The sequence below is a fragment of the Ambystoma mexicanum genome, chromosome 9 (assembly GCF_040938575.1).
Source record: "Ambystoma mexicanum isolate Mex_15411 chromosome 9, UKY_AmexF1_1, whole genome shotgun sequence".
NCBI lineage: Eukaryota > Metazoa > Chordata > Amphibia > Caudata > Ambystomatidae > Ambystoma > Ambystoma mexicanum.
Window position 1 is genome coordinate 780468424 of NC_090931.1, and position 27825 is coordinate 780496248.

Consider the following 27825-nt stretch of genomic DNA (forward strand, 5'->3'; position numbering starts at 1 on the left):
CTGGATAGCCCCACTTCGCAAGTGAGACCATAAGAGGGCCGCATCAACACTATCAAAAGCTAATGCAAAGTCTATTAGCGCTACTTAGATCATTTCGCCCTTACTCTGGGCCCTTTTTCAAAACATATTCAATATCAGCCCTTTTAAACCTGTTAAAGGCATTTTAACAAAACCAGATAGAAACATATCAACTTTATGATGATGATGATATTATGATAGGTTATTTATAACGCGCTTAATACCGAGAGGTTTCTAAGCACAGACCCGAGGATTGAACCTGTGGTGCTCTGTGTCATCTTGCTTACCATAAAGCTGTATCCACTCCTCCAACTTTTCTAATAATAATGGGGCAAAAATCTTTCCCGTGCTCTCTAAAGGGGCTATCTGCAATAATTAGAAGGCAAGGAGCAATCTCCTTTTTTAAAAACGGCAAGTATCACAGTTTTCCAAGAATGGGGAATCTGTTTAGTTTTGACAATTTTCAGAAATATTATGTAAAAAATATTCACCCATAATTCAGGGTGTCTCTTTAAAGCAAAATTGGAAATCCCATTGGGGTACTACATTTCAAAATTTGGCAAAGAATATCACCTCTCTCTAAACATAGGGAGCATTTTTCTCCAAAAGTGGAATAGCTTCTGTGCGTTTGGTCGTTTTTTCTTCATTACTTCAAAATCAACTCAACAGAGACCACACCTTAATCTCGGCATGAGGTGCCCCCTTCCTTCTCTGAACATCTACATCAAATACCTGCCTATGCTTAAATATAGGCCTGATAGTGGTGGCCTTTTCTTGGGAGAAAGAACACAGGAGAGTTACATACACTTTGCCAGGGCCTCACATCCCATCAGGGAATTTCCATACATAGAGAATAGCAATCTATTCAATTTCTTTGAGTTGTCATTCCACACAATCTGATTTCTACCACCTTCTACCTCTACCTGAGGGGAATAATAAGCATCACTTCCTCCACTAGAAGTAACAGCCCACAGGCTTAAAACTCCACGATCATTAAGGTGAGGAAGACCAGCTTTTAATTTCACTACATATCGAAAATGATTGGCTGTAAGAAAAAAATAGTCTGGGTGGCTTTCTAATTTCCTCTCCTCCATGTCGGAAATGCTGGGTTATCACCTGGCAGACTACCATTAAGCATACTGAGGCCCCTATACTCCATCAATGCTAGCCACCAGTACATGTCTTTCTAGCGGCAATTCCCCCCAATTTCTTGAGGGGGAAAATGCACATCGAGAGAGGAGAACGTAATATTTAGATGAATATTTAGATGACCACATATCACACAGGCCATAATAGAGTCGTAATAGAGTCTAACAAACTTGCATCTAGATCATCAGCAACGCCATCCAGAAAAGCCTCAGCCGAGATTCCCATGGGGTTCCAATAGCTATTAATCAGAGCAACAGTACCCATACCCGAGTTTTTTGCAACATCCCAAGTTAATTTAGTAGTCTGGATGAATAGATTCAGAGACAACAATTCTGGCAAAACTAGACCCTTTCCATTGATAACTGCTGTTAGTAGACCCGACAAAGGACTACCCTTCAGGCCTTTATGTGCTGGATTAAAAATATAGTGAAACCACCCACTAGAGGGGCTTCTGTTAATCAGGTATCCTGTAGAAACATTAAGTCTAATACCGTTAAGTCATTATCCCACTGCTTAAAAAGGTGGAGAAAACCTCTTGGTGTTGCAGAAGCTCATTTGAATCTCAACTAAGGCCCGAGGATGACATCGCTAATTACTCTTTTCTTTTTTGGCTGTTACAAGAGCCCCCGCCACCCACAACCACTCCTGGGCCACTCCCTGAACATCCAGATGCTGGGACATATCCACTACTCGTCTATTACAGGCCACATTAGCAAATGAGCAAAATGTTTTCAAGGGAGGATAGCCCGACAAACAAATCTCCTTTCCCCCAAGCCCTTTATTCAAAGCAATTGCATTCAACATCTTTGATCTACAAACATCTAACATATAGTAACCCATGGGTGGAAGCGGTGGAGCCGCCTCCAGTAGTAAAGGCCTAATTAATCTCAAACCAACATGCACAAGTGGACGATCCAAATGCTGATCATCAAATAGCTCTACAAGCTCAATGTCACAGGATTGTACAAAACGCAACAATGGAATGCTATCAAGTAGCCTGAACACAGTAGCCTGCAGAGACTCACGCAGAATTTCTCAGAGAGCACAGGTCACATTATTGTTGATTTTCCTGGTGCAAACGCTCCCTTTTCTGTTTTAAAGTATAGAATACCGGCTTTGATTTGCTCACTTCCCCTTTCCGGCAATCATTCGGTTACAGTTACCACCGGGTAGCCACTACCCATACGAGCAGGAGCTCCTAGGGTTAGAATTGTAGGGGTATGTATCAATTCACTGGGCCTTACCAGCCTTGGCGACTGCTCCACATAAGATACCTCAGCATTAGAATCTGTGTACACCGACAAGTTCAACAACTCTTCTGGCTGGGACTTGGGATCCATATAGGTTGTCTCATCAGGCAGGCCTTTTAAAGCATTCAGCAGCCAGCCCTCATTTAAGCTCTCCAGCACGGCATATTTTGGAGCTCCTCTATTTCTATCTCTTGTCACAGTTAAAAGTGTGTGCAGGAATTTTCTAAACCCCACATTCATTGATATCGCGAGGAGGACCCACTTATACCTGGTATACACCGCGGAGCGGTGAGCGGAGCCGTGTGCTGAGGCTTGTGCAGTCTGCAGCAGTCTCTCTACTCTGTTGTTTGTGGGAGCACCCACTTATACCTGGTATACACCGCGGAGCGGTGAGCGGAGCCGTGTGCTGAGGCTTGTGCAGTCTGCAGCAGTCTCTCTACTCTGTTGTTTGTGGGAGGACCCACTTATACCTGGTATACACCGCGGAGCGGTGAGCGGAGCCGTGTGCTGAGGCTTGTGCAGTCTGCAGCAGTCTCTCTACTCTGTTGTTTGTGGGAGGACCCACTTATACCTGGTATACACCGCGGAGCGGTGAGCGGAGCCGTGTGCTGAGGCTTGTGCAGTCTGCAGCAGTCTCTCTACTCTGTTGTTTGTGGGAGGACCCACTTATACCTGGTATACACCGCGGAGCGGTGAGCGGAGCCGTGTGCTGAGGCTTGTGCAGTCTGCAGCAGTCTCTCTACTCTGTTGTTTGTGGGAGGACCCACTTATACCTGGTATACACAGCGGAGCGGTGAGCGGAGCCGTGTGCTGAGGCTTGTGCAGTCTGCAGCAGTCCGCGGCTGTCTGCGTGCCTGTCCATATGGAGCCTATGGAGCCTGTCGAAACAACAAACTTAATTCCTGAGCTCTCCGACCTGACGACTCCTGCTGAGTCAGTTTTGGAAGTACGAAGACTTAGGAGCAACCGCAAGGTCTTGGAACCCCACGTACTCCTTGCACAGAAGTCTTTAACCAGAAAGGTGAAGGAGATAAGGACTGGTATCAACCCGCCTTCCACTATAACTATTTCACCAAACAAAGTGACAGAAATGGTAAGACCACAGTTTGATTTTGAAAACCCTTTCGATATTACTCGGCGCTCCCCATTTCTGTCCCCCACTAATTCCTCCATCGATCCGACCATGCCCCCGATTTTTCCCATTTCACCTGTGTCGCGGGCCGTGGCGTTGGAGGCGTTGGAGGCGTGCCCCTCCCCTGGGGGAGCATGCGAGCCGCGCCTGAATCCTGCGGCGCCGATTTTCTCTTCCTCCCCCTGTGCGACTTCTCCCGCGACTTCTCCCGCCCAGCTTCACCGCCAGCCCTCCGGGGTGACGAGTGGAGCGGAGGCCGTGACTGTCGGAGGACGGCCGGCCGCCGCCCCTGAGCTGGTCGCCCTGTCGGGGGAGCGACGTGACATCACGGCTGCCGGAGTACAAGTCTCGGGCCGGGAACCAACGATGACCAGCGGTTGGAGGGTTCCGCTAAGGGAGGTGGATTTCCCCTCCCCCGCTGCAACTAAGCCTAATCACCTCCACCAGCTACAAACCGTGGAGGACTTGACTGAAGGCTTGCAGGGCCGTCGCCAAAACGTCTCTCCTACTAGCAGTACCAACGTGGGACAAGTAAGCACGACGGTTATAGCACAATTCCATGTATCAAGAAGTCCCAGTACGGACTCGCAAAAGCAGAATAACGAAGGCCTGCAGATCGAAATTGAAAACATGGGTAACAATACACCATCGGGGAAGTCTTTGACCCCATCTCTGGAACCACATAGAAACAAGGAAATAAATGTTCAAAATGTGCTAATACTCAAAGAGGCGCCTTCTGCCAGACAACTATCGACAGAAAAAGACTCAAGCGATAATATAGAAGTAGATTGTTCTGTGATACAAAACATCAAAGCTCCTAAAAAACAAAAGTCAAAAAAACTACCTTCTTTTGACAAAGTCGACAAAGCAGTAAAATCATCGCGTCAAAAATCGTCAAAAGAACCCAGTTTGAGTTCACAGAATAAACAAACTTCAAAACTCAAAAAAAAACCATTAACAAAAAAAACCCTCCCACAACCGCTTCTTTCAGTTGCACTTAAAGACTTCTTTAAAAAGAAATGTAAAAGAAAACTGGACCAAGTACATGAACTTTCGGACGCCGAGATTCTCGAAGCTATCCAAGATCTCCCCCTAGTATCCAAAGTAAGGAAAGTGAGAGAAACAACAAAAGAAAAGTCATTTGGTTCACCCATAAATGACAAACCTACATTGGAAAAAAAGCTGGACTCTAAAGGAGTTTCAAGACCTATGGACGCTCAAAACTCGTCCATAGTTAACCTTTCTGGAGAGATGATGGAATATGGTTCACCAATAAAAACGATTCCAGGAGGATCGCCCAAAACAAATCTAACACAACCAGAATCGCAATCACAAACACTCAGTAGTATTAAAGCCACGGCAGACCAAGTCTTGAATGGTTCTGTGCAATCCCGAGCCGTGGAGAGCTCATCAAAAGATACATCATCCCCAAGAGCAATTTCGGTATTGTCGCCACCCGCTATTCACCATCGACCTCCTGGCCGTCCATTTACTGATCATTCGGAACCTGATAAATCTCTGCCACAACCAACATACTTGAAAAAAGCAGTTCAGACAGATGAATGTTTTGCACTATCCATGCCATCATCGCCGCTCAGATCAAGGGATCGGTCACCACCTAAAAACAGGAGGCTTAGCGAAATATCTACGCCTTGTACCAAGGAAGCAACTCCGAAAAAACCTGACCTTACAACTATCATGTCTGCTATAACAATAGCATTGGCACCTTTCGGGAAACTGTACGAGAATATCAGCGATTCCTTAAAAGACCACATTACAGTTACAGCAATGATGCACACTAAATTGAGCTTTGTCGAAGGCTTTATAACTGCCCTGGACCAAAGGAACAAGATACATAGCGACACCTGGGACTTAAAACTGGCCACGCTAGACGAACAGATTAATTTTTTAAAATCTATTACCAGAGCTAAAAAAAGCTGGATCAATAAAGAAACCCAGACAACGCTGCTCCCTACACCTATAGAACTCGCGCCGGTGTTTGCAAGACTAATTGACAAACACCCACGCACACCAAACAAAGCACCTAAACTTGCTCCACCCAGTGAAGGGCCCCAAAAAGCGACACCCGTAGGGGAACATTATCCTGTGCTGAAACTTGCTCTGGGTGCCCAACAAGATAATTCCCATCTGAAAACAGTGTCTGCTCTTGACCTAGTGTTAGCACCAAAAAAATCGCCAAAAAACAAACGAAAAACGCTTGATGGAAACCTGGCTACACTACATCGGAGTGAAAACAACGTCAACACAGAGCCTGATTCTATGCCGTCCCCCAGGACCTGTGAGGAATTTATGTCTCGAAGCCCTCTGATCGATCTAACGCAACATTGGGATACAATAGAAAATATAGAACAACAAGCAGAAAGTGTACCAAATTCTAAGAACGAAACATCAAATGCACTCCCTGGCTCTAAGAACGACAAATCCACGATGACATCAACTAATCTCAATCCGGAGAGTAGGGCCAAAATTACAACAACATTGCCCTTACCTTCTCCGAACTTACACCAAAAGGAGACCTCAAAACATGGGGAAATCTTTTCTGAGCAAGGATACACAAAAAAACAAAAACTGTCAACTACAAAACTAGAGACGCTCCAAAGTTCCCATGCTTCCATAACTAGAGCTACCCGCCTATTCAAAATTGAACAAAAAACCACAGACGATCGCTATATGATTTTGAACAGAAGAACAGTACTTAAGATCCTAAAACAAGTTGCTACTCTTCGGTCCTTAAAATCAGACGACTTCATCTTAATTGAGCCGAGCCGTATCACAGGTCCAAGCAAGCAAAAGCATACCTCCACATTAAGTCATCGGCAATTCGTGAAATTTCAGAAGGTGTTTACACGGAGCTAGAACAGTCGGGATTTATACTTACTGAGATCCCGGTCCAGAACACAAGTAATAAGAATGAAGAAAACTCCAAGATCTCACCCAGTAAAAAAAACAGATTCAAATTTCGCACGGAGGACTTATATGGCTCAGCAGGACGGAGAAAAACCTCACCCCATCGGAGAGAATTCAACTACAACCTTACTAGACCAAATAGGGACCGATCTAGCACTTGGGACAAGCCTAGACATGATGAATCAGAAAACGAATCAGAAAACGAAAGAACACAAACAAGAAGAAGAAGAAGAGAGCCTAGAAGCCATAATGACTATGGGAGATACCAAACTCGCCGATACTCCCCTAGAGTACGACACCAAGATCGTCGACTCTCTCCACTCCAAGAAACTGAAAGCAGGAAAAACCCATCACACTCTTTGACAACTAACCTGGACAGTGTGCCAAAAAAGGGTCGCTGGTCTTGGATACGAGATGTCTTAACACCAGGACTCAAAAAATAGCAGCAAACGGGGGGTGCCACTCCATCTCTTCAACCCCCCCGGCTGAGCCAAAAGGATCTTCAAAACTCACTTTTGTCCATAGCATCATGGAACACCAGAGGCCACATGCACTTAACTGAACACGACAGCTACAACCTGGGAACCCACGACATCATTTGTCTTCAGGAAACCTGGCTATTGGACAAACCGGCTCTGGATGGTTACATCATAGAGATCTCTCCGGCTCATAAAGGCCCCCTCGGCCGTCCATCATCTGGCCTACTTATAGCCATCCGTATAGGCTCAGGGATACATATCTCTAAGAAAATAGAAGCATCCTACGGACTGCTGGCAATTCTGGCTACATGGCCGGAGAAATCCTTGCCAAGAGGTAAAATCTCCTCTGAACCGCTCGCCATTATTAACACATACTGGAACCCCCAAAAAACATCACCAGAAACCTTTTGTGATGCCGCCTCTAACATCATCGATGAAATTAGAATTAAGCATCAGACTTCGAATATCGTTATCTGTGGGGACCTAAATGCAAACTGCGTGGCTTCAAACGTGCCAAAAACAAACGCACTACCCAGTACTATGGCAGAGAGAAGAGGTAAAATCTGGCTAACATTAATGAGCTCTAGAAATTTCCATAACGCTGCCAATGCAACACAGAGCCAAAATTTGATCCCTACTTGGGAACGCGACAACTCATCGGCCACCCTTGATTATATTTTTGTTTCTGAACAAATCTACCAGCGTATAACCACCTTTGAAGTAATTAGAACCAAGGCGAGTGACCATAACCTTTTGAACCTTATGTGCAAAACCGCTGCTCATGATCAGCAATTCTACAAACAATCGATTGAGACAAATTCCCAGGCAACCCGCCTTTGTATGTCTACCAAAGACATTAAATCATTGACTGCTAACTATAAAATGTTAACCTCCGCCATTGATACTGATGACATCACTTTCAGAGACAGCTATATCCCACTACTTCTTCCGTTCAAAAAACCACGGAAATTTCCTAATGATTCTGCGCTTCAATACAACCACGTCTACAATACTAATTTGGTAATTAAACGTAGGACGCTAAGGAAAGCAAAGAAAAAAGCCGCTGCTTTAAATACAACTACCTCATGGGAAATTTATCTTACAGAAAAGAGGAATTACAAACAATGGCTGAGACATGTTCGGAGTTCTCTCTACCAGTCCGATGCAGAAAATATGCTCAAGGTGTTAGCCTCGAAAAAATCGCGGGATTTCTGGACTATGATAAATCAAACAAACCATCATCCGAAAGCTGCTATGACCAACTCAGTCACAGAAAAAAATTGGGTCAAACACTTCTCTGTCCTTTTTGAGGCACCCCCAACAACCATCACTCTTCCAAAGCAATCGCCAGTGAGAAACTGGGTGGACCTTTCTGACGAAGATGTGATAAAAAAAACCATCACAAGATTAAAATTATCCCGAGCCCCAGGTCCGGACGGGCTAGCAAACTCGGACCTTAAGCAAAACCCTGACGAGTGGGCAGCAGTAATGAGCTTAATCTTCAAAGACTGCAGAGATCAAAAGATAATACCAGACTCCTGGACTCAGGCGGTCATTGTTCCAATTTTCAAAAAGGGCGTCAGGGAGGACCCTTCGAATTATCGTCCTATAGCCTTGTTGGATGTTATAGGCAAGGTCTTCGCTACTATGCTTTTGAATCACTTCCAGAGCTGGGTAAGGCTATCCCCCTCGGCAGACCCACTGCAAACTGGCTTTCAAAAAAACGCAAGTACGGCAGCTAACATAATGATCTTGAGCATCATCAAAGACAAAGTCCTGTCGGGAGCACCAAGAGTCTTCCTAGCTTTCGTTGACCTTTCCCAGGCGTTCGACCGAGTCGACAGGTCGAAATTGTGGAAGAAATTGAAAGCGTGGAAATGTCCTGAAGACATCCTGGACCCTATAATCGCCCTTCATTCGAACACCAGGGTGGCCGTTCGCCTGAACAACGAAGGACTCCTATCAGATCAAATTCCATCTCATCGTGGGGTGAAGCAGGGATGTCCGCTGGCCCCCGCACTTTTTATATCCTTCCTAGGCGACTTTAAAGATTCCCAGGATGCGATCAGGTCATTTCCACCTAAAGTCGGCAACGTAGGGGTCAGCCGGCTTCTATACGCCGACGATCTGATAATTTTGGACCACACGCAGGTTGGACTCCAGCGACAACTCGACAACCTTGCCCAATACATAAAGGATAATAACCTGGAGATAAACAAATCAAAAACTAAAATCATGATCTTCCAAAAACAGGGGACTAAAAAAAAGAAAGAAAATCTCCAGTGGTTCCTTCACCAGACAAAAATTGAAGTTGTTACAACATTCAAATACTTGGGAGTTGAAATTGACGCTAGAAGGCTAGAACGCTAACACAATGCAACAAACTCTATGGACAAAGGCGAAACACTTAACATCTCAGCTTCGGGCAGTTCATAGAAAATATGGCAAATTCAGCCTCCTACCTGCTATCCATTTCTATAAAGCTAAAGTAATCCCGTCTCTAACATACGGTATGGACGCAACACCAACAATCCCGTCGACCCTCTGGACCAAACTAGAAGGCCATATCTGGCGAACAGTACTTGGACTTCCTAAATCTACATCTTCTGCAGCAATAAGACGCAAACTAGGTCTGCTCTCTATAGCTGCAGTGGTGGCACAAAGTAGGATTCAGTTATTCAGAAAAATAAGACATCCAGAGAGTCTTCAAATATACCGTATGATCAATGAAGAAATCAGTAAGGGAAACAACAAGCTACTTAAAAACTGGGTTGAAACTCAGCAACAATTCCTGCAGGCGATAGCCTGCTCAGAAGATGAACTAATCGAGAATCCGTTAAGAATAAAATCAAAAATGGAGTGGTTAGATTGGACAAATACGAATGAAAAAGCAACATCAAACAAGCTGCTAATCCATCTACCACCCATCTTTAACAAACTTAAAGAGCCTATGGAATACTGTAAAAAATATCCCAGCAAGCTGTCAATGAAAACTCTACTGAAAGCTCGTCTTAATTTGCTTCCTACAAAAGAAATTCTAGCTATCCGAGCTGCTACTAATGAGAAATCATGTCGCCTCTGTAAAAATTCTGAAATTACAGAATCCATAAGACATCTCCTGATGGTTTGCCCTGCGATCGCACAGGAAAGGGACGTTTTTTTTGGTCCCTTGTTTACAAACTCTTTTATTAACGATGAAGATATGTGGTGGAACCGCCTAATTACAGGAGCCCAAACTAGATGGCTAATCCCGACGGCAAAACTACTAAACATCATTATGGAAAAGATTAGCCATCTCTGACATTTCTGACATCTAACGAGAAAAGCCATTTAATTTTGATAAATTTTGGATGGTGTAAACACTAACAATGTTCTAAACATCTATTAGTACGTAACTTTCAACACTTCAACATTTCTTATGTCAGGTATACGTAATCACGAGAACTCCTTTTGTAAAAATCTAATATAGATTATATACAAAATAAAAAAAAATAAAAAAAAAATTGATATCGCAAGAGCTTTCTGTTTTTTTTTTGCTTTTTGGCTTTATTCCCCTTCTGTCAAACCTTTCCATGGGGAAGAAAGATATCCTAATTTGGGGACTCTGGTAATTCAATCTCCAGGTCAGCCACTAGCTCACTTGCTGACGGAAGAGGCACTAATTGCGCAGCTGCTGGGAGTTCTTGTCCTGCAGCCGAGATGACTTCTTACTCAAATATACAACTATGCTTCTTCTCTCTTGGGTTAGTCAATTCAGGCCGAGAAAACACTCTGCTTAATACTTCTTGATGTGACTCGCTGGGGCCGGGACAATCTCTTACATCATGGAATTCCAGCTAAACCTCCACTAGGACGCATACTCCTAGAAGTAATAAAACCCTCAGTGAATGAGACTTTCCCATTTGACTCTGACAAAAGCACAGAATAATCCTTTGTTTTTTTCATTCAAGGTTTCATTCATTCAAGGTTTCATAAAGTTTTACAAGTGTTACCAAATCAAAGTTTAGCATTGGAATAGAGGTCACATTTAGCTCAGATGCAGACGGGGCAGCCGGAGGGCCATGCATATTTGAACTTGAAAAATCCACTGCCGGTCGAGGAGGATAACGTAGATAATTCAGGATAATATACCGGAAAGGCTGATAAATTAATGTCCTGCTCTCCCCTTTAGACTTTCAATAAGTTCCACCGCTCCACCTGAGCTATCTGAACCATCCGCTTCTTACCAGAAAGATCTTCTTCTAAAGTTGGGGATCCCAAAAGCGAGTGGATTTGACTTTGCAAATCACCACGCTCCACATAGACTTAAGGGCCTAGCAGGGGAGAGGCTTCCGTTACCATTGATTCAATAAGCGCTCCATCGCTTATTGATCGTTTTGAAGTGGGTACAGTGAGGGACCCCACCTTTTCACTAAACATTGAGACCGACATCCAAGCAACTTTATCAAGCAGTGAAGGCGGACATAATCCCCTTGCACCCAGACATTAATATTTACTTCTGGCATAATGCACAGGGTTTAGACCGTTGTAGGAGGAGACACTCCGGTATGTCACTTGCATGCAATTTAATAAAAGAGTGTCTGGAATCTCCTCAACCATTTGCCGCTTTCGAGGGCTGTCCTGCAGCGCATCATTAGCCGAAGTTATTATTTTCAGACAGTATGCTGTAATTTTGGCTGTAGGTGGTGTAGCAGCACTTGGTCCCACAAGAGAAGCTATAAGAGGTATTCAGCATAGATGAGACTGAAGGGGATTGTGGAGGTCAACGGATCAAAGCAGAGTCCGTCTTAGAGTTTCTGCATACAGTTACCTCCACCGGCAGGCGCAGCTGAGCCAAGCTAATGCTGGGGCTCACGGAGTGCATTCAGCGGCCTTGCTTCTCAACGCATATGAATAATTAATTTCTAGTACTGACAGGCCATTCAGTTACGTACACTCACCCAGTTAGTTTTCCGTTAGAGCGCCACAGACTGCCTCCACTTGCCACCACCACTTCACACCCATGTTCTGCGCCAAATTGGTGGTTTTAAAGGGTTCCTCCTTATAGAAGTTTAAAGGAACAGACACAGTCACTTATTTTTTCCCCAGAGGAGTCGAGCACAAGCCCAGCTCTCAGACTGCCTCCACTTTGTGTTTCCACATTGCACCTTCTACCATTTCAACCCAATCTTCTTTTTTAAAAAAAGGGTTCTCTGGGGAGAACCCAAATGAAGCCCCTACATTATTTTGAGTTCCCTCGCTACACTTGGTCACTAACACTAATTTCGGAATATGTTCATGCCCTTTGTGAAGGCATCATTAAGCAAGACACAGACAACAGATTCAAAGTTTAAAATAAACTGTTTTATTAAAGCAAATATCAGGATGGTAAAAGGCCTAACTTGCCCTATGCTAAGGTGGGATTTCCCTACCTAAATGAAATTAAGGTAAATCCGAGTCCAAGAGTTAAACTTCGGAATCTGTGTCCAAAACCTATCTTTGCCCCCACAACTAAAGCTAAACAATGTTCAGGGATGTCAGCAATCAAAAGCAAACAGTGTTAAACAAAATGTTCTGCGCTTCTTCTAGCTCTTAGCTTCTTTTCCGTGCCTTCCCCAAGTGTAAACAAGTTACACCAAAAAGTCTCAAGGATTTTACCTTTCTTAGGTTCATGATGATACCGTTTTAAACAACCGTCTAGGTTCCCTTCCCCAAGGTCCAAGTACCACAACTCTTCCAAGTAACACAGTCCAAACATTAATGAATCTTGAGGCTCCGTCGTCAAGTTAACATAGGTAGTTTCTTCAAATCTCAGGGTTCCCTTCCCCAAGTTTCAGGCAACACAATTCAAGCACAAAAGGGTCTTGAGGCTATGTGTTCAAGACAACAAATGTAGCTCCTCAAATCTCAGCGTTCTATTCATTAAGACTTTGATTTTCTCACAAAAATGTCCTTCAGTTTATATTCATGCCATTTAAAGCTTTTCCTCAATTTGATACGCAATGCGCCTTTCCTTGGCTCAATTTAAAAGTTACATTTTTATTCTATTTTCATTATACTTTTATTTAGCTTCACGTTTAAACTTCCACACAATACGAGATGCAACATATATCATTTTTGCTTACTTGTAAGACTCTGCACGCTTCGTTTCAACATATATTAGATATGCTTAGTTTCAAAGTTCTGTTCACTTTGTAATTCAATTTTCAGTTGTTTACTTAATTTCAAAATGATTATTTCAGTTCGATATTGAATAGGTGTTAATAGGTCTTGAGAGGCATTTTCTATTCAGCCCGACGTTAACACAGTTCAACATTCATTCATTTGACTTTAATTGAAATACCCAACACTCTGAGAATTTCGAAAACATGCTGCCTGAGTCACGCGACCACTCCGTTACAAGTCTCTTCAACCATCAACAATGGAAAAAATCTTAGTCCAGAGACCTTCAAAAACGTGTTCCCACAAGACACACAACCACTCTAATACAAAGTATTCCTTCACAATGGAAAGGTTCCTACCTTCGCGCACTGGGTTTCTCATCTACTAGAAACTCACTGGTTGCATTGACAGCTTTTCCAGCAGCGCGGGGTACACATCCTTCTGCTTCGGCTGCCACGGGTCTACATCCTTTCCCTCAGACACTCCTGCGTCGTCTTCTGGACACATGGGAACAAGCACTTCTGATGCAAGAGGAAGTGATCGCCTCTCCACACGGCTCTCTTCTCAGCCCGTAGTCCACTCCACAGAACCCCAGCTCCCTGGGACTCTCTCTGCCTGGAGTCCCCAGCGTCTCGGCATCCTGCACACAGCGGACTAGCCCACAGCAGTTTCTTCCCATGGCTCGCCTCTTTTTGAACACAGTTTCCTGCTGCTTCTCTTGCTGCCTCTCTCACTCCTTCTCTCGTTCTCTTTGTTGCCTTCTTTCCCTCCTTTTATACACCTGCAACCCTCCAACAGGTTGTAGGGTTGCTTCTATTAGTCTTGCCTGACCATGGTTAAGGGGACATGCCTGACCCGCACAACACTCTGCAGGCATCTTCTTCAACCCAGTACTAAAGTGGTAAAATGGTATAGTGTTCATCACTCTCAGCTGCCTCTTCCTCATCTCAGTACTGTCAAGTGTCACTTGAGGGAAAATGAGAGGAGCAGACTTACGAAAACCCATAAAGGTCTGAGGAGGGTTAGGTTGGTCGTCAATAGGGAAAGGGGGATACATGTCTCACCTGAGGGCACCCCACTTCCAATCCCAATCCCCAAGGACCCTCCACCCGGGTGATCCTCCCTCGCTTCTCCGTCCCCAGGGTCAGGATCCAAAAGCAATGGCATTTCCCTGGCCACCTACACTGTAGGAGTGAGGATACACTCAGGTTTCTCACACCTACCTTCCACTGAAAACATAGTCACCAGTTGCAACCAACCTTGAATAATGTAGAATGCTGGTGCCCCCTCAGGAGCTGCCCATCCCCTCCTGGCGCCCGAAGCGGCCTCCACAACTGCTCAGCTACAGGAAGCAGAGTTTCTTCACTGTCATTTCTTCTAGCTTGTTGTTAAGAGCATGTTGGGGAATTGGTGTTTTTATGGTGATTACTCCTGTCTCCTAGATGTGGTCCAGAATAGGCACGGTGGTCACAGGTTTTCTCTGTTTTTCCATTTTATCATAAAGAAAGCATTTTTTTTCTTCAGCACTTATTGCCAACAAAAGAGTGCAGAAGCTTTCCCCATCCTCTTGCAAAAGAAAACAATGTCATTAGATGTGAATGCACTATAGGTAGAACCACCTGGCACTTGCTTTGGAAAAATTGAATTGTTCTACCCGCAATCCACTTCCTGTCCTTGAAGGAGTTCACCATCACCATCATAAGGTCTGTCTGGGAATCCTATCCTCAGGAGCTGGCTGTGAAAAGGGTCCTTAAAAGAGGAGCTTTGACTCCAAAGAAGTCCAGAGCAGTTGAAAAAAGATCAAAAGTTGCAGCACAACTTATCGTTGAAGATGACAGAAAAAGCATTGTGCAGTGAAAAGAAAAAGTGTAGATGATGAATTTGAAGCTCCAAGTGAATCTTCTTCAAAGGTGTCATGCTAACTCCCATGCATACAAGGTGCAGTTAAAAATGTGCAGCTGGACCTTGGAAGATGAGCCTAGTGCCTCCCCACTACACGGTTGGGTCAACAAGGACTACATGAGGATTGATATGTGTTAACATGCTTTGAAACTTGCTACTGTACTGGTTAAGAAATGACTTGCACCCGGATGGTACAGAAGTATTTCACGTATGTGAAGCATTTGAATTTATGAAAGATTCAATGCTAGGAAATTATCTTTTTCTATTATTGATATCACCAGACACATGACTGAAACAACTCCTTTCCAAAATGTTGCTGTTTGAGAGAAAGGGCTGTGACCATCTTGAACGTGCCTAGATGTCCAGCAAGTGGGCTGATTTAAGTATTCTGTGCAAAGGCTTATCTGAACAGCTCTAATCAGACACGTTATTCATGTAACCATAGCACACAAATCTCTACTTTCATATCTTGTGATGTGTGAATATCTGGCTTCTTCCAAACTTCTTCAACCCTGGAATAACCTCCACAGCAACCAACACCGTGTGCTCGTACCCACACTCTAGATTCTGGTCTGAAACGATGTCAGCAATAATAAAGACCTTTAATGCACCTATAAACAAATCTAATTTCCAGATAGAGGCAAAATGCATGCATACCTCTGAAACACAAGTTATTTTTACACTTGAGCAATCTGTAGGGTGAAAGATACATCACAAAAAAGACACGGCATTAAACTGAGCTTGCATTAAGAGACTTAATAACACCAGTAATAGCCCAGTAAACACCCAGTGAACACACAACATTGAAACAATTGTCTCTGTTACCTTGAGATTACCAGCAGCAGTTAGCACTGACTTCACAGCTCTCATTCCATAGTCGTAATGATGCTGCATGGACAACTGTTCTGAACAAAGTCGATAAGTGGCAACAATTTTAACTGACAGGGGTCGTGCAGTGACAAAACCGCAGGAATACAGGACAATTTCTGCAATCATCGCATAGTCGGGCACCATCATGGCAACTGTTCGGAAGAGCGCCTACACAATAAGCAACACAAAACAAAATAAAGGCCCTTGTCAAAAACATTCTGGCATCACACCATGACATTGCTGTTTATTTTATAGTGGCAATATCATAAATGGAGGAAAAATGTATCAGAAATTTTCATCAAGATCTCAAACATATTACTTTGTTATTGGACAGAGGATCGAACGGCTGTGTCATAATAAAAAGTCAATAGTTACATTCACAGATGCTTATTGATATTTAAGTCGTAAATGCCCTAACGAGGAATTAGTTACTTACCAGTAAGTGTAGATCCCAGCACTAGACTGAATAATGAAATGGATGTGTATCGATAAAAGACCCAGTACTTGGGATGTATCATTACGTCAGCGTCAAGGGTACAGAAAGCAACTTAATAACATACTATGCCATGAATCCCTTTTTAATTCTTTGAGTTATCTGGCAAGGGAGTTCACACACTCCCTAACAAAGAGCTACCAATAACAGGTAGCACAGTTGTAGTTTTCAGATGAAGATGTGGCTAAAGAAACGTTAGATCTACCAAAAATACAATGTCAAAGGAATAAGACTCAGAAAACTTGACAGAGGGAGGAAGAAAGGAACTGCACGTTATGTAGAAGGAACAACACATCGATTGTGAAAAATGTGAAGAAATGTAAGAGTATATTATCAGATCTGGATTGGGCAATACCCAAAGAGTGGGCCCATCATGCGTGCATGGGGCAGTTTTTTCTGGTCAAAGTAGGTAATTGTTTGGTCAAAGTGGGACCGTTTTATGAGATATCATGCTGTGCAGAGGACAGGTTTGACCTAGGTTACTGACAAAATATACATTGAAATGCACTATTTGCAAAAACAATTTGCAAAACATGACAAAGTTCGGGCCTGCTGATAACTTTGTGAATGGTCGCTAGGCTGATGGGAGACGTTTTTTGGGCTCTATTCTAATAAAAGGGTACACAGATGTTGAGGTCAGAAGGGGCACCCCTACAAATCATTTTAAGGTAGTAAAGCGGATTGTGAACTGGTGCTCTGTCCTTTAACATCTACAGTTGTGGATACCCTGTTAAACACTTGCGTGAATGTTCCAAGAATGGATTGTGCCCATCCCTTATTTTTGCCGCCGTCCATATCTTTTTTTTAAATCTCTTTATTAAATCACAGCAGTTAAGAATAGCTCCTGGTTATCTGGGCCAATGACAAAAAGCAACACATCTTCAAAAGAATTGTAGGGCACTATGAATAAAATATACAGAGGAATTAGGCGCAATAAAGACAACAAACATATATTATGCATATTTATTTTTTATTTTCATATCAACAAATAAGAACATTGAACAGCATTAATCAATGAAATGTACAGTTAATCATTTAAAGTTTAAACATACTAAACAATCGGTCTCAAACTATTTGGGAATAATAAAAACAAAGAGGATAAGAAAAGTGTGGAAGAAGAAAGAAAAGAGAAGAGGAGAAAGAAGAAAAGGAAAAGAAAGACAACATCGGATTAAAGAACTAGAACCTAGAATTTGAAATTATATTTAACATTCATGACAATATCACACAACAATTGCATAAAATAATAAGTGAGCATACACCAATAAAATTCTCAAAGTCAGAGACATACTTGTTCAAATTAAATTCCTGCTTTATCCATACATGTCATGGAAACTGCTCCATATGTCCAAGAACTTGTCAACCACATCTGTGTTTTGTAAATGGATTTCTCATATGTTGAAACAGTGAGATGTTCCTCCACCCAGTCATCAATATTGAAAGAATTACTTGACTTACATGACCTCAATATCATCTTTTTAGCGATCATGCATGCTTGTAGCAACCATATTTTCTTGCCAAAGGTGAGTTCATCCAGCTGAGAAATGTCACCTAGGACCAACAAAGAAGCAGTCATAGGGATCATAATGTTCAAGACCAAACCTAGCCTCTCACATACTCTCTTCCAGAACGTCATTGTTTTTGGACAAAACCAAATCAAGTGACTAAGAGAGCCTCTTGATCCTTTACATTTCCAGCAGAGATCGCTGTCCAAAAGCCGTCTTCCAAATAAGGTATCCGGTGTCCAGTATGCTCTAAAAAGTAATTTCGTCTGGGATGCTCTAAGGCCCCAGTCCAGACTCATCAGAGGAGTGTTTTCACAGCATCTTGGCCAACATCTTAGGTTGACATTTTCCCCCAAATTCTTCTGCCCAAATCACTGGTAACCTTGGATCACCTTTTTCGACAAGCTTTCAGGATACTGTACATTGTAGATGCAGGGTGTGACACACTCGAGCACGTCTTTAAAGCTGTCCAGGTGGCACTCTGAATGTTCATCTGTGGTGCATCAATACAGGCAGAAACAATAGCCTTCAGCTTCCTGTATTCTGCAAATGAGCAGTCCGCCATATCATACATCTGACCTACCTGTATGTACGGGATCCAACTGCTGCCCTCAACCAAATATTTAATGTATTTTATACCAGCCAGAAACCATTCCATCCAAAAAAAGGGTCCTTCCTTGGTATCTCAAAGCTGGGTTATGCCAGATGGACGCATCTTGGTGCAAGTAGAGATCTGCATTCATACGTTTTGAAATTTCACACCAGCAATCTTGCAAGAACATAGTAAGTGGGTTGGTCTCTTTTAATTTACCTTTCTTAGTTCTCAATAAGGCTTTGGGATCCAGTTGGGAGACCACACCACACTACACTACCATGATAAGTATTCAGACTGTTCATTGTCCAAGTCAATTATATTGCACAAGTGGCGAGTGGAGAACGACAAATGGTAGTCCATGAAGTTAGGTAAATTAATTCCCCCAAGCTTTAACGGGAGCTGAAGTTTCCACATTGCGAGCCTTGGTGGTTTTCCATTCCGAAAATGTTTGCATGATTCTATTGATCTCTTTAAAAATTATCCTTGTTACTTTGATTGGAAGCATGGACAATTTATTCATGGTGCCAAGTTCATTTTTATGCAGTTTATTTTCCCCATGTAGACAATTTTAAAAGTCTCCACCTTCCCAAATCTGATTTGAGTTTTGGGAGGATTAGTGCAAAATGTATTGTCGGTAACTTCACCACATCTGCTCCGATCCAGATGCCCAGATACTTCATCCTTTCTCCCCACCACCTAAACTGAAATTGTGCACATGAGTGTTGTTGACAGAGACTTTTGATCGGGAGGATTTCAGATTTACTCCAATTGATCTTATAACCCGAGACCGTGGAGAAATATTGAATGTCTCGCATCAAGTGAGGAATACAAGCAGTAGGGTTCTGAAGGGCAACTAAGAGATCATCAGCATACAGACAGATCAGGTTCTTTCGACCAGGTCCAATAATGGGTTGCAGATTCACATCCGCTCATAAGCCAGTGGCTCCATGGACAAAATGAATAGAAGAGGTGAGAGCCGGCAGCCCTGTCTCGTACCTCGATGAAGAGTAAAAGCATCAGAAATAAGGCAGTTCGTAAGCACACTTGCAGATGGATTTTCATACAACAGTTTAACCCAGCGCTGAAATCCCTACCCAAAGTTCATTTCTTCTAGGCACGTGAACAAAAAGTCCCATTCCAGACGACCAAACGCTTTTTCAGCGTCTAGCGAGATCACTGCATTGGAGTCAGGCTGTTTGTCCTTTCTCAATAGCTAACAATAGCTGTCTCATGTTGTCCGCCACTGCCCTTACAGAGATAAACCCTACTTGATTTTCATGAACCAGAGTTGAAATGACTGTTTCCAATCGAGTGGCTAGCATTTTAGCCAAGATTTTACAATCACAGGCTGATCAGTCTATAAGTTTCGCATCTGGTAGCAGGTCTGTTTTTTTTTTCTCAGGACCGTAATTAATGCATGTCTCATCATATCAGGAAGTGAGCCAGACTCAAAAGCGTCATTATTAACTTTGCATAAAAGCTGCAACGCAGATTAGAGAAGGGCTTCATATAATTAATTTGGTAGTCCATCTATGCCAGGCTATTTGCCTACAGTCAACTTTGAAATCGCCTGTTGAATATCCTCTATTTCCACTCTTCCTTCAAGGCTTGCCGCTTGATCTGCTGACAGGCGAGTTAAGTTGTGTGATTCAAGAAAGTTTTCAATCTCTTTCTCGCACGCCAGCTCAGACTCAGAGCTTTTCATAAAAGCCTCGGAATAAATTGTTGATTTCCTTTTGCTGCATTTCCAGTGTGTTATTCAACCCCTGACTGCAGTAATGAAGTGATCACTTTCAGCTACCTTTAGCCTATGCGCCAATAGCCTTCCTGCTTTCTCACCATTCTCGGAATAGTTCATTTTCTGTCTGAACAGGGCATAATCGACCTGACTAGAAATTGGTTCGTTTAAATCATATTTAACTTTTCTTAGTTCAGACTTTGTTATTTCATCTTTACTTGTCTCAAACAGATTATCTAGGCGCTTTGCTTCAGAAGAGATTTTTTTAATTTCTTTGGCTCTCAGTTTTCTCTCTTTACCAGTTTTTGAGATAAGCACTCCGCGGACAAAGCATTTCAGTGCTTCCCAAACTGTTGAGATTTTGACATCATTAGTCTTATTGATCTGTATGAAACTTTCAACATCCTCCATCACTTCATTTCGGACTTGATCATTTTTTAGGATATTAGAGTTCATTCTCCATCTTGAAGACTTTACCATAGTGTGTTGTAATGATAAACATAATAACACAGGTGCGTGATCTGACATGGCAATGAGCCCGATGTCTATATCAGCACTTGGAGTTACTTGTCCAGAGGTCAAGAAAAAAATCAATACGGGAGTATGTATCATGGCATTGAGAGTGAAAACTATAATCTCTTTCCGACAGGTGTTCCAGTCGCCAAATGTCTGGCAGGTTGAATTCCCTTATTAAACTATCCAGAGAGTGTTTGCTTTTTTTTGGAACTCTAGTGCAGGCCCCATTTGATCGGTCGAAGGCTGGGTCCATAACCTGATTGAAATCACCGGCTATCAAAATTGAGTCAGCGTTAAAACTTTGAAGTAATTGCACCAGCTGCTGAAAGAAGAGAGGATCATCCAGAGTAGGTGCATATACATTACACAAGAGAACGTCCACATCTTGAATTTTTGCTAACACACAAAAATAATCCTACCTTCTTTATCACCTATACTTGCAATGATTGATATAGGCAGATTTTTTTTAAATAAGTATTGAAACGCCTCTCCAGCTGGATATATGTATATATATTATGTGAGGGGTCAGTAATGCGAGGGGGACAACTTCTTGGTGTTTTCTCAAACTCTATGACATTTTATTAAATACAAATGTTTCAAAGTATTGCTTGCCCGACTCTACCAGGGAATTCCCTACCTAGTCTAAAGACTAAGGGAACAATCACTAGCATTGGTAAACTAGCCCTCACTCTAAACAACAAAACACAGAAAGGAATTGATAGAACAACAAAATGCAATCAACAATATTAAACAATATCTGAATGACTTTCACCTGCCCTGGGTAAGATCCCTTCCCCAAGTCTTAAACACAACTTCAAATGTTCAAAAGAAAAGTCTTGAACCAGTTCTTGTCAGTTCCACATCAAAGCAAAAATGTTCATCAAACAGAAATCTACTGGTAACAATTCTTTGTTCCTGGATGAAAAGATAACCTTCCAATTTCCATCAAAGAAAATAGCACCATTGGTAATCCTGGTTATAATAATAAAGTGTCTCTTCTTCAAGATAGTTTATCACAGTTCAAAAGAAAATACAATATTTCTTCAATGACAATAATACACCATTCTTTAGGACTTCTGCTACAACTTTACATTTGGTTAGGACTTTGGTATACTTGTCAGGATGCTTCCCTTTGGGTTGCTGCTTCCATTTCAACAACCACGCTTCTACTGTTGTTACTATGAGAATAGCCACCTTTGTCTCACAGCACGCTGCTACTTCATACCACTTCAATGTGACATCCGCTGACAACTTAGTATACCACCACATTCAAGTACTACTACCACTGCTTTGTACTGTTAAGTTATTATGCAGGTATTACAAGACACTTTGACCTCTTCAGGTAGGCAAGGCACTCTCCCTTTTAAGGACTTCCTAAAAAGGGGCAGCTTCTTTGCCTCTTCCTTCTGTCTGACTGCCACAAGAACAACCTACTTCTGCCCACAAGACTCACTTCTTTTCAGCTTCAGCAGTTTTTTGCACCACAGGTTGTAATCTACTTCTAAGCCTTCACAGGCCTTTAGCTCCCCTTCCCCAGCTTTACACACACCTATTCGGCCCAAGTAATTACCCAGGAGCTGTAGTGCCACTCTTTCAGCCTCAGGTAACAACACCACACTTGTAGACTAGGTCACTTGACAGTTAACAACCTAGGAGGTGGATGGGTTTTTGACTCACTATGAAAAGGGGTTGCCTCTTGGCATGGGTTGCTTGTTTTCTCTTCAGTATTTTAGACTCTTTACTTCTTGAATTTAGAAAGAATGTCAATTCTGGATAAAGTATAGGATTCAGTCTTTTGAGTGAAACCACAATTGGTCACACGTGACTACTCTTTAAGGTAGATTTTTAAGTTTAAAGATGTGAAGAGAATTGTATTCTCGTGTGATGTTAAAGCATGCAGCTCTGACTTCCTTCCAGAAACACAACTGGGCACACTCGACCTTCCTTGATGCAGATTTCACTCTTAGTGACCTGTAACTTGTAAGACTTCAATGTCCAGTATTTGGTAACGGTCTGACAAGCGTTCCTCCCTCTTGATTAAGGACACCATTCCAAAAGTGTGCAACAGATTTTACAAGGTTCAACAATGGCTTTAAACACTTTTGGTTTCTCACCCCAGTGTTAAAGCTTTCACTGTGAGCGTGAATGTTACAATTCCATTGTTAACCGAACTTCAAGTATATCGAACAGTTCAAACACTATGCAAGTCCTTTAGGAGCTGGTTACAGTTACTGGCAAGGCTCAGGAAGTGCATCTCTGGCCGGCCTCCCTTGGCCCTCCTCCTACCCCCATCTGCGAGGTTAAGAACCTTGGTGTCATCTTTGATTCCACGCTTTCCTTCTCTGCCCACATCTCTGATGTCTCTAAAAAGTCAAATATCCTACTGCACCTCCTCAGTGGTACTCTGCTTTTCCTCTCCTTCCCACAGAAGCTCACTGTCTCCCGAGCCCTGGTTCTCTCTAAGGTTGGACTATTGTAACAGCCTCTTTCTAAATCTACCTGCCTCTACATTCCGACCTTTGCAACTCATCCAGAACAGGACTGCGAGACTTGTCATTGGCCTGGGATCGTATCTCTCCAGCCATGAAATCTCTCCACTGGCTTCCAGTGGATGCAAGGATTAAATTCAAAACCCTTTGCATTGTCCACAAGGCTTCAAGGGGCCTGGGTCCAAAATACCTTCAGCTGTCCCTCCGTAGATAGCTCCCCTCTCGAGCTCTTCGCTCCTCTACCTCCAACTCACTCAGGGTCCGTCGTTTTTCAAAGAAACGAGCTGGGGGTAGATCTCTGTCTTTGGCTGGGGCCTCCCTCTGGAACAGCCACTCTGCCACTCTGAAACTTGAGGAGAAACATCTCCGGTTCCAGAAGCACCTCAAGACCTTAATCTTTGCTTCTGCCTTCGCTCCTCCTCACCCCTGCTGATCTTCTCTCTCTCTGCACTGTGCACCTAGCCTACCCTTTGACTTCCGGGCCCAGGTACCTGCTCACCTGCCACCCACCCATACTGCCTCCTGGCAATCCCTTGCACTGGGGTCTGTATCTGTAACCATACGCCCCCCCCTTTTTTCCTGCACTTACCAGACATCCACTGTCTGCTGCCTTAAACCCAGCACTTGCCACTTGCTGGGTGCACTACCGCTGTTTGTTGCTTTTTATTATTTATTTATTTTATTATCTGTTTTCCTTTGCTCTGCACTTTCCACTTCTCCCCCCTTCCATGCACTTTTCCCCTTTCCCTCTCCCATGCACTTGCGTGTTCTCAATGTCACAGGGCCTAGTAAAATGGTTGTTTTTGTTCTCCCTTGTTCCCCTCCCTTGCCTTGTTGCGCTCTGAAACACTTGTGTACGAGTGTGATACAAACAAAATATCAATATCTGAACGCTGTGCTTCAATCACCGGCTTCAGGGATACTGCGTTTGTGCGTTGCTCTGTTTCCCCGACATCTTCGACCAATGCTACTACTTCTGACACACTTGGGACCCACATCCTTCAACAACGCAGGTGTCTTCGGTGCCGCCACTTCAATTGGTAGTTTCCCTTTCTCCCCAGACTCCTGGCTTGCCTTCTGCTTCTGACCTGGGGCTCCAGCACGGTCACAGCTCTGAAATCACAGCAACTTGGCTCACATGGGAAAACTCAGCTTCCAGCACAACTTCCTCTGTGCAGCCTCTGCAATTCAGGTTTTGGGAGAACAGGACCCTCGTATAACTTGTAGATGAAATCTGCTGTCTCCATGTTCTGGCGGCCCTTCTGTACTCTCTCTTCCTAGTGACTTGCCAGCCTTGTGCTTCTCCTCTGCTACTACTGCCAGCCTTCCTTCCTGCCAAACTCCTGTTCTAGCCCCTTCTACTCCTGCTTTCATGCTGGGGCCTTTTATGTGTCATAGGTTTGTCAATAGGCTCCAGGTGCAGTTTGTTAGCCTTAATTGCCTGACTGCTACAATGGCTACTGGGTTTAATTGCCTGACTACTACATCTACATACCTCTTCAGCCCTCCTCGTCTCAGTAACTCTAGGATTCTGGGACATGTAGTTCTTTTCAACAAAGTTTGGTTTTTCTACTTCTGAACTACTTGGAAGGGTAGATTTAATTCCCTAAAGGTTTGTAACAGACGGGGTGTGCAATTTAGCTTTTACAGAGGAAGATGGCTTCAAGAAGACAACATTTCCATAAACCTTTGCATTGCACTCTTAGGATTGAGGAGGATATTTAGTTTGGGATCTTTCTCTTGGTATAGGCTGCTTTGATTTTATAACTTTAGAGTTCACAACCTTAGATTTAATATGAGGTTAAGAGATACTAAAATGGCAATAGGTCATAACCTCTTTAGGTACATTGGGAAGAATCTTCTGTCAGAGGAAACATACTGTGTCCCATCCCACAGAATCTTCTCACCACCTTGGGCAATGTCTCCTCCCCAGGTGATCCTCCTGCAGTACACCACCCCCAGGGTTGGGATCAGGAAGTGTCTGCCTTCACCTGGGAGGAGACTTTAGGGTGGGTTTCAGTGAGGGATATGCAGGATTATTCACAATGATCAATACATTCAAGGACCGACTGAGCAGCAGAATGAATACATTACATAATAACCAGAATGTGTATCCCTGCTTCCCTCTAGTGATCCCCTAGAAGGAATAGGCATTTTCAAAAAGGACCTTACAAGGGCCAGATATCCCAGGGGTGCACCACGTGAGGGGAGAATAACTAAGTACCCATTCTCCTGCTCATTTTATCAAACCAGCAAAACCTCCTGATAGGCCCAAAGGAGCAAGGTGAGGCAGAGAAATTTGACTTCCTGCCTGTTACAAAAGAGGACATGAGGTCTCTATTAGTCTCCATGAGACCCACGTCCTGCGCAGAGAATATGTTACCCCTGAGGATTATATTAGAACATATAGACATCTCTATACCTTTCCTCACACGTCTGATAAATGCATTATTTCATGATAGCCACATACCAGAAGCTATTAAAATTGGCACAGTAACCCAGCTAGTAAAAAAGCCAGGTTTAGACCACAGGGATCCGAGTAACTAACGACCAATCACTAACTGTAACTTCCTACTGAAGATCCTAGACAAAGCGGCTACGCTGCAGTTGCAAGTGTTTGTGGAAGCTAACAACATTCTGCACAAGCAACAATCAGGCTTCAGGCCTGTACATAGCCCCCAAACAGCCATGGTTGATTTCCAGACCCATATGCTTAGCATTATGGATAAAGGCAGGTCAGGTATGCTGGTGCTGCTTGACCTGTCCGTGGCTTTTGATTTGCTAGACCATGAACAACTTCTCTGGTCCCTGGAACACATGGGTGGCTGTTCAGCAAAGGCAACGAGATGGGTACTCTCCTTTTTGGCCAATCGAAGATAAAATATTCACTGGGAGGAAGCCTTTTCAACCCTGGCACCCATTAATTGCCGAGTCCCACAGGGGGCTAGTTTGTCCCCCTTACTCTTTAATCTATATCTCAGATTACTTTGCACAGTTCTTGATGACACTGGAGTATTCTTTACGAATTACGCGGATTAAACTCAGCTGGTGATGGAGCTCAGCGGTAACTATGAGATAGACACCTGTAACCTTGAGACAGTTTACAACACTGTAGAGGCCTGGATGACATCCAACTGGATGTGTCTGAACGGGAATAAAACTAGTAGTTGACTTTTGGTTCACGACAGGCACGTGCCAAATTAGGCAAGAAATATGAGACTTTTCAGATAAGGAACTCCATCATCCAGGTACAAGAAAAGGTGAAGACTCTGGGTATCACCCTGGAGGCATCACTAAACGCTGAATCTCATGTAAGCAATATGAATAGAGGTTGCCAATGCTATCTACATCTGCTTAATCATATTAGACCATTTGTGAATGAAAAGAATAGTGCCACTATAGCTAGGGCCACTAGTCTATGTAGGTTTGATTATGGAAATGCATCAATGTTAGGAGCAAACGAAGAGTGAGTCGCAAGATGTCAGATTATTCAGAATAGTGCAGTGAGAATTGTCAGGAAGAAAACCAGAAGGGAGCATATTGCCTCAGATAGAAGAGCCCTGCACTGGTTGACAATCAAGGAACGGATCACATTCAAGGCCATGACCATAGTCCATGTATGTGTAAATGGTCAGTCCGCTGCGTACCTGAAGGAACATATATCTCACTACAAACCGGCCACTCGTTGAGATCTGAATATAAGGGGTAGAATGCTTGTTCAACGTTTAAATGTTCAAACGGGCAATCACCGGGACAACAATCCCGCTGGAACCGGAGCCCGTCCTGTTAGGAGTCCCTATCCCTGCGGTCTACCCATGCTCCGGGAACAGAGCGAAACTACTGACCTAATGTTTGCTAGCTGGGAAAACGGTGCTGGCCCGTTGCTGGAAATACCCAGACGGCCCCCTCATGGCCCAGTGGTGGATAAAGCTATGGGACATACTGATCGCGGAGAAGGTGACAGCGGCAAAAGCAGGCGCCCTCCACCGATTCCGGAACATCTGGGCCCCGGTATTGGAATATGATCAGCGATTCCCCGCCCTGACCTACAAACCCACCAATGCCCGGTGGACCCTGAGGGACCAAGACAACCCTGAAAGGGACACAGACGATGGGGCGCAAAACAGACGGCCCGGGGGGGTAATTCCATCTCGGGAACGGGGGGCAGGAGGGGACGAGATTTGAAGGGAATGTTTGGGGATCAACGAGCCTAAGTTATTGTTCATATGTTATGTAATTGCCAACCTGCCTTGATTTAAAATAAACAAATTTTAAAAAAAATTTCAAACGGGCAAGGTAGATCTTTCGCAGTAAAGGCAGACCAAGCATGGAGAAGACTATCAAAGGCAATCAGACTAGGGAGCAACTATTTAGCCTTTAGGAAAAACTTGAAGACAGTTATTTTTAGATAGTCATAGCGGATCCCTAGGCCAATCAAATAGCACCAAGCTGTCTTGTATTTTATTATGTTGCTCCTTGTCTGAATGTATAAACCCTGATGTCTGCGGGCTTTGGCGCAATATAAATACATAAATCAATAACAAACAAGGGGGGTCATTATGAGTACCCTGGTAATACAGTGGAAATACCGGTACAGCAGTGTTATCGTTACTAGTGAGG

The 27825-nt window shown here is 43.4% G+C and overlaps 1 protein-coding gene across 2 annotated transcripts in view; it reads right to left on the reverse strand.

Moving 5' to 3' along the window:
* The window catches only part of DNAH7 (dynein axonemal heavy chain 7), a 1167586-nt gene that overhangs the window by 693623 nt on the left and 446138 nt on the right, over window positions 1–27825 (reverse strand). For both annotated transcript variants that reach the window (XM_069615701.1, XM_069615700.1), the window contains one exon: window positions 15825–16037. In XM_069615701.1, the coding sequence (XP_069471802.1) occupies window positions 15825–16037 (213 nt within the window). The remainder of the gene's footprint in view (window positions 1–15824; window positions 16038–27825) is intronic.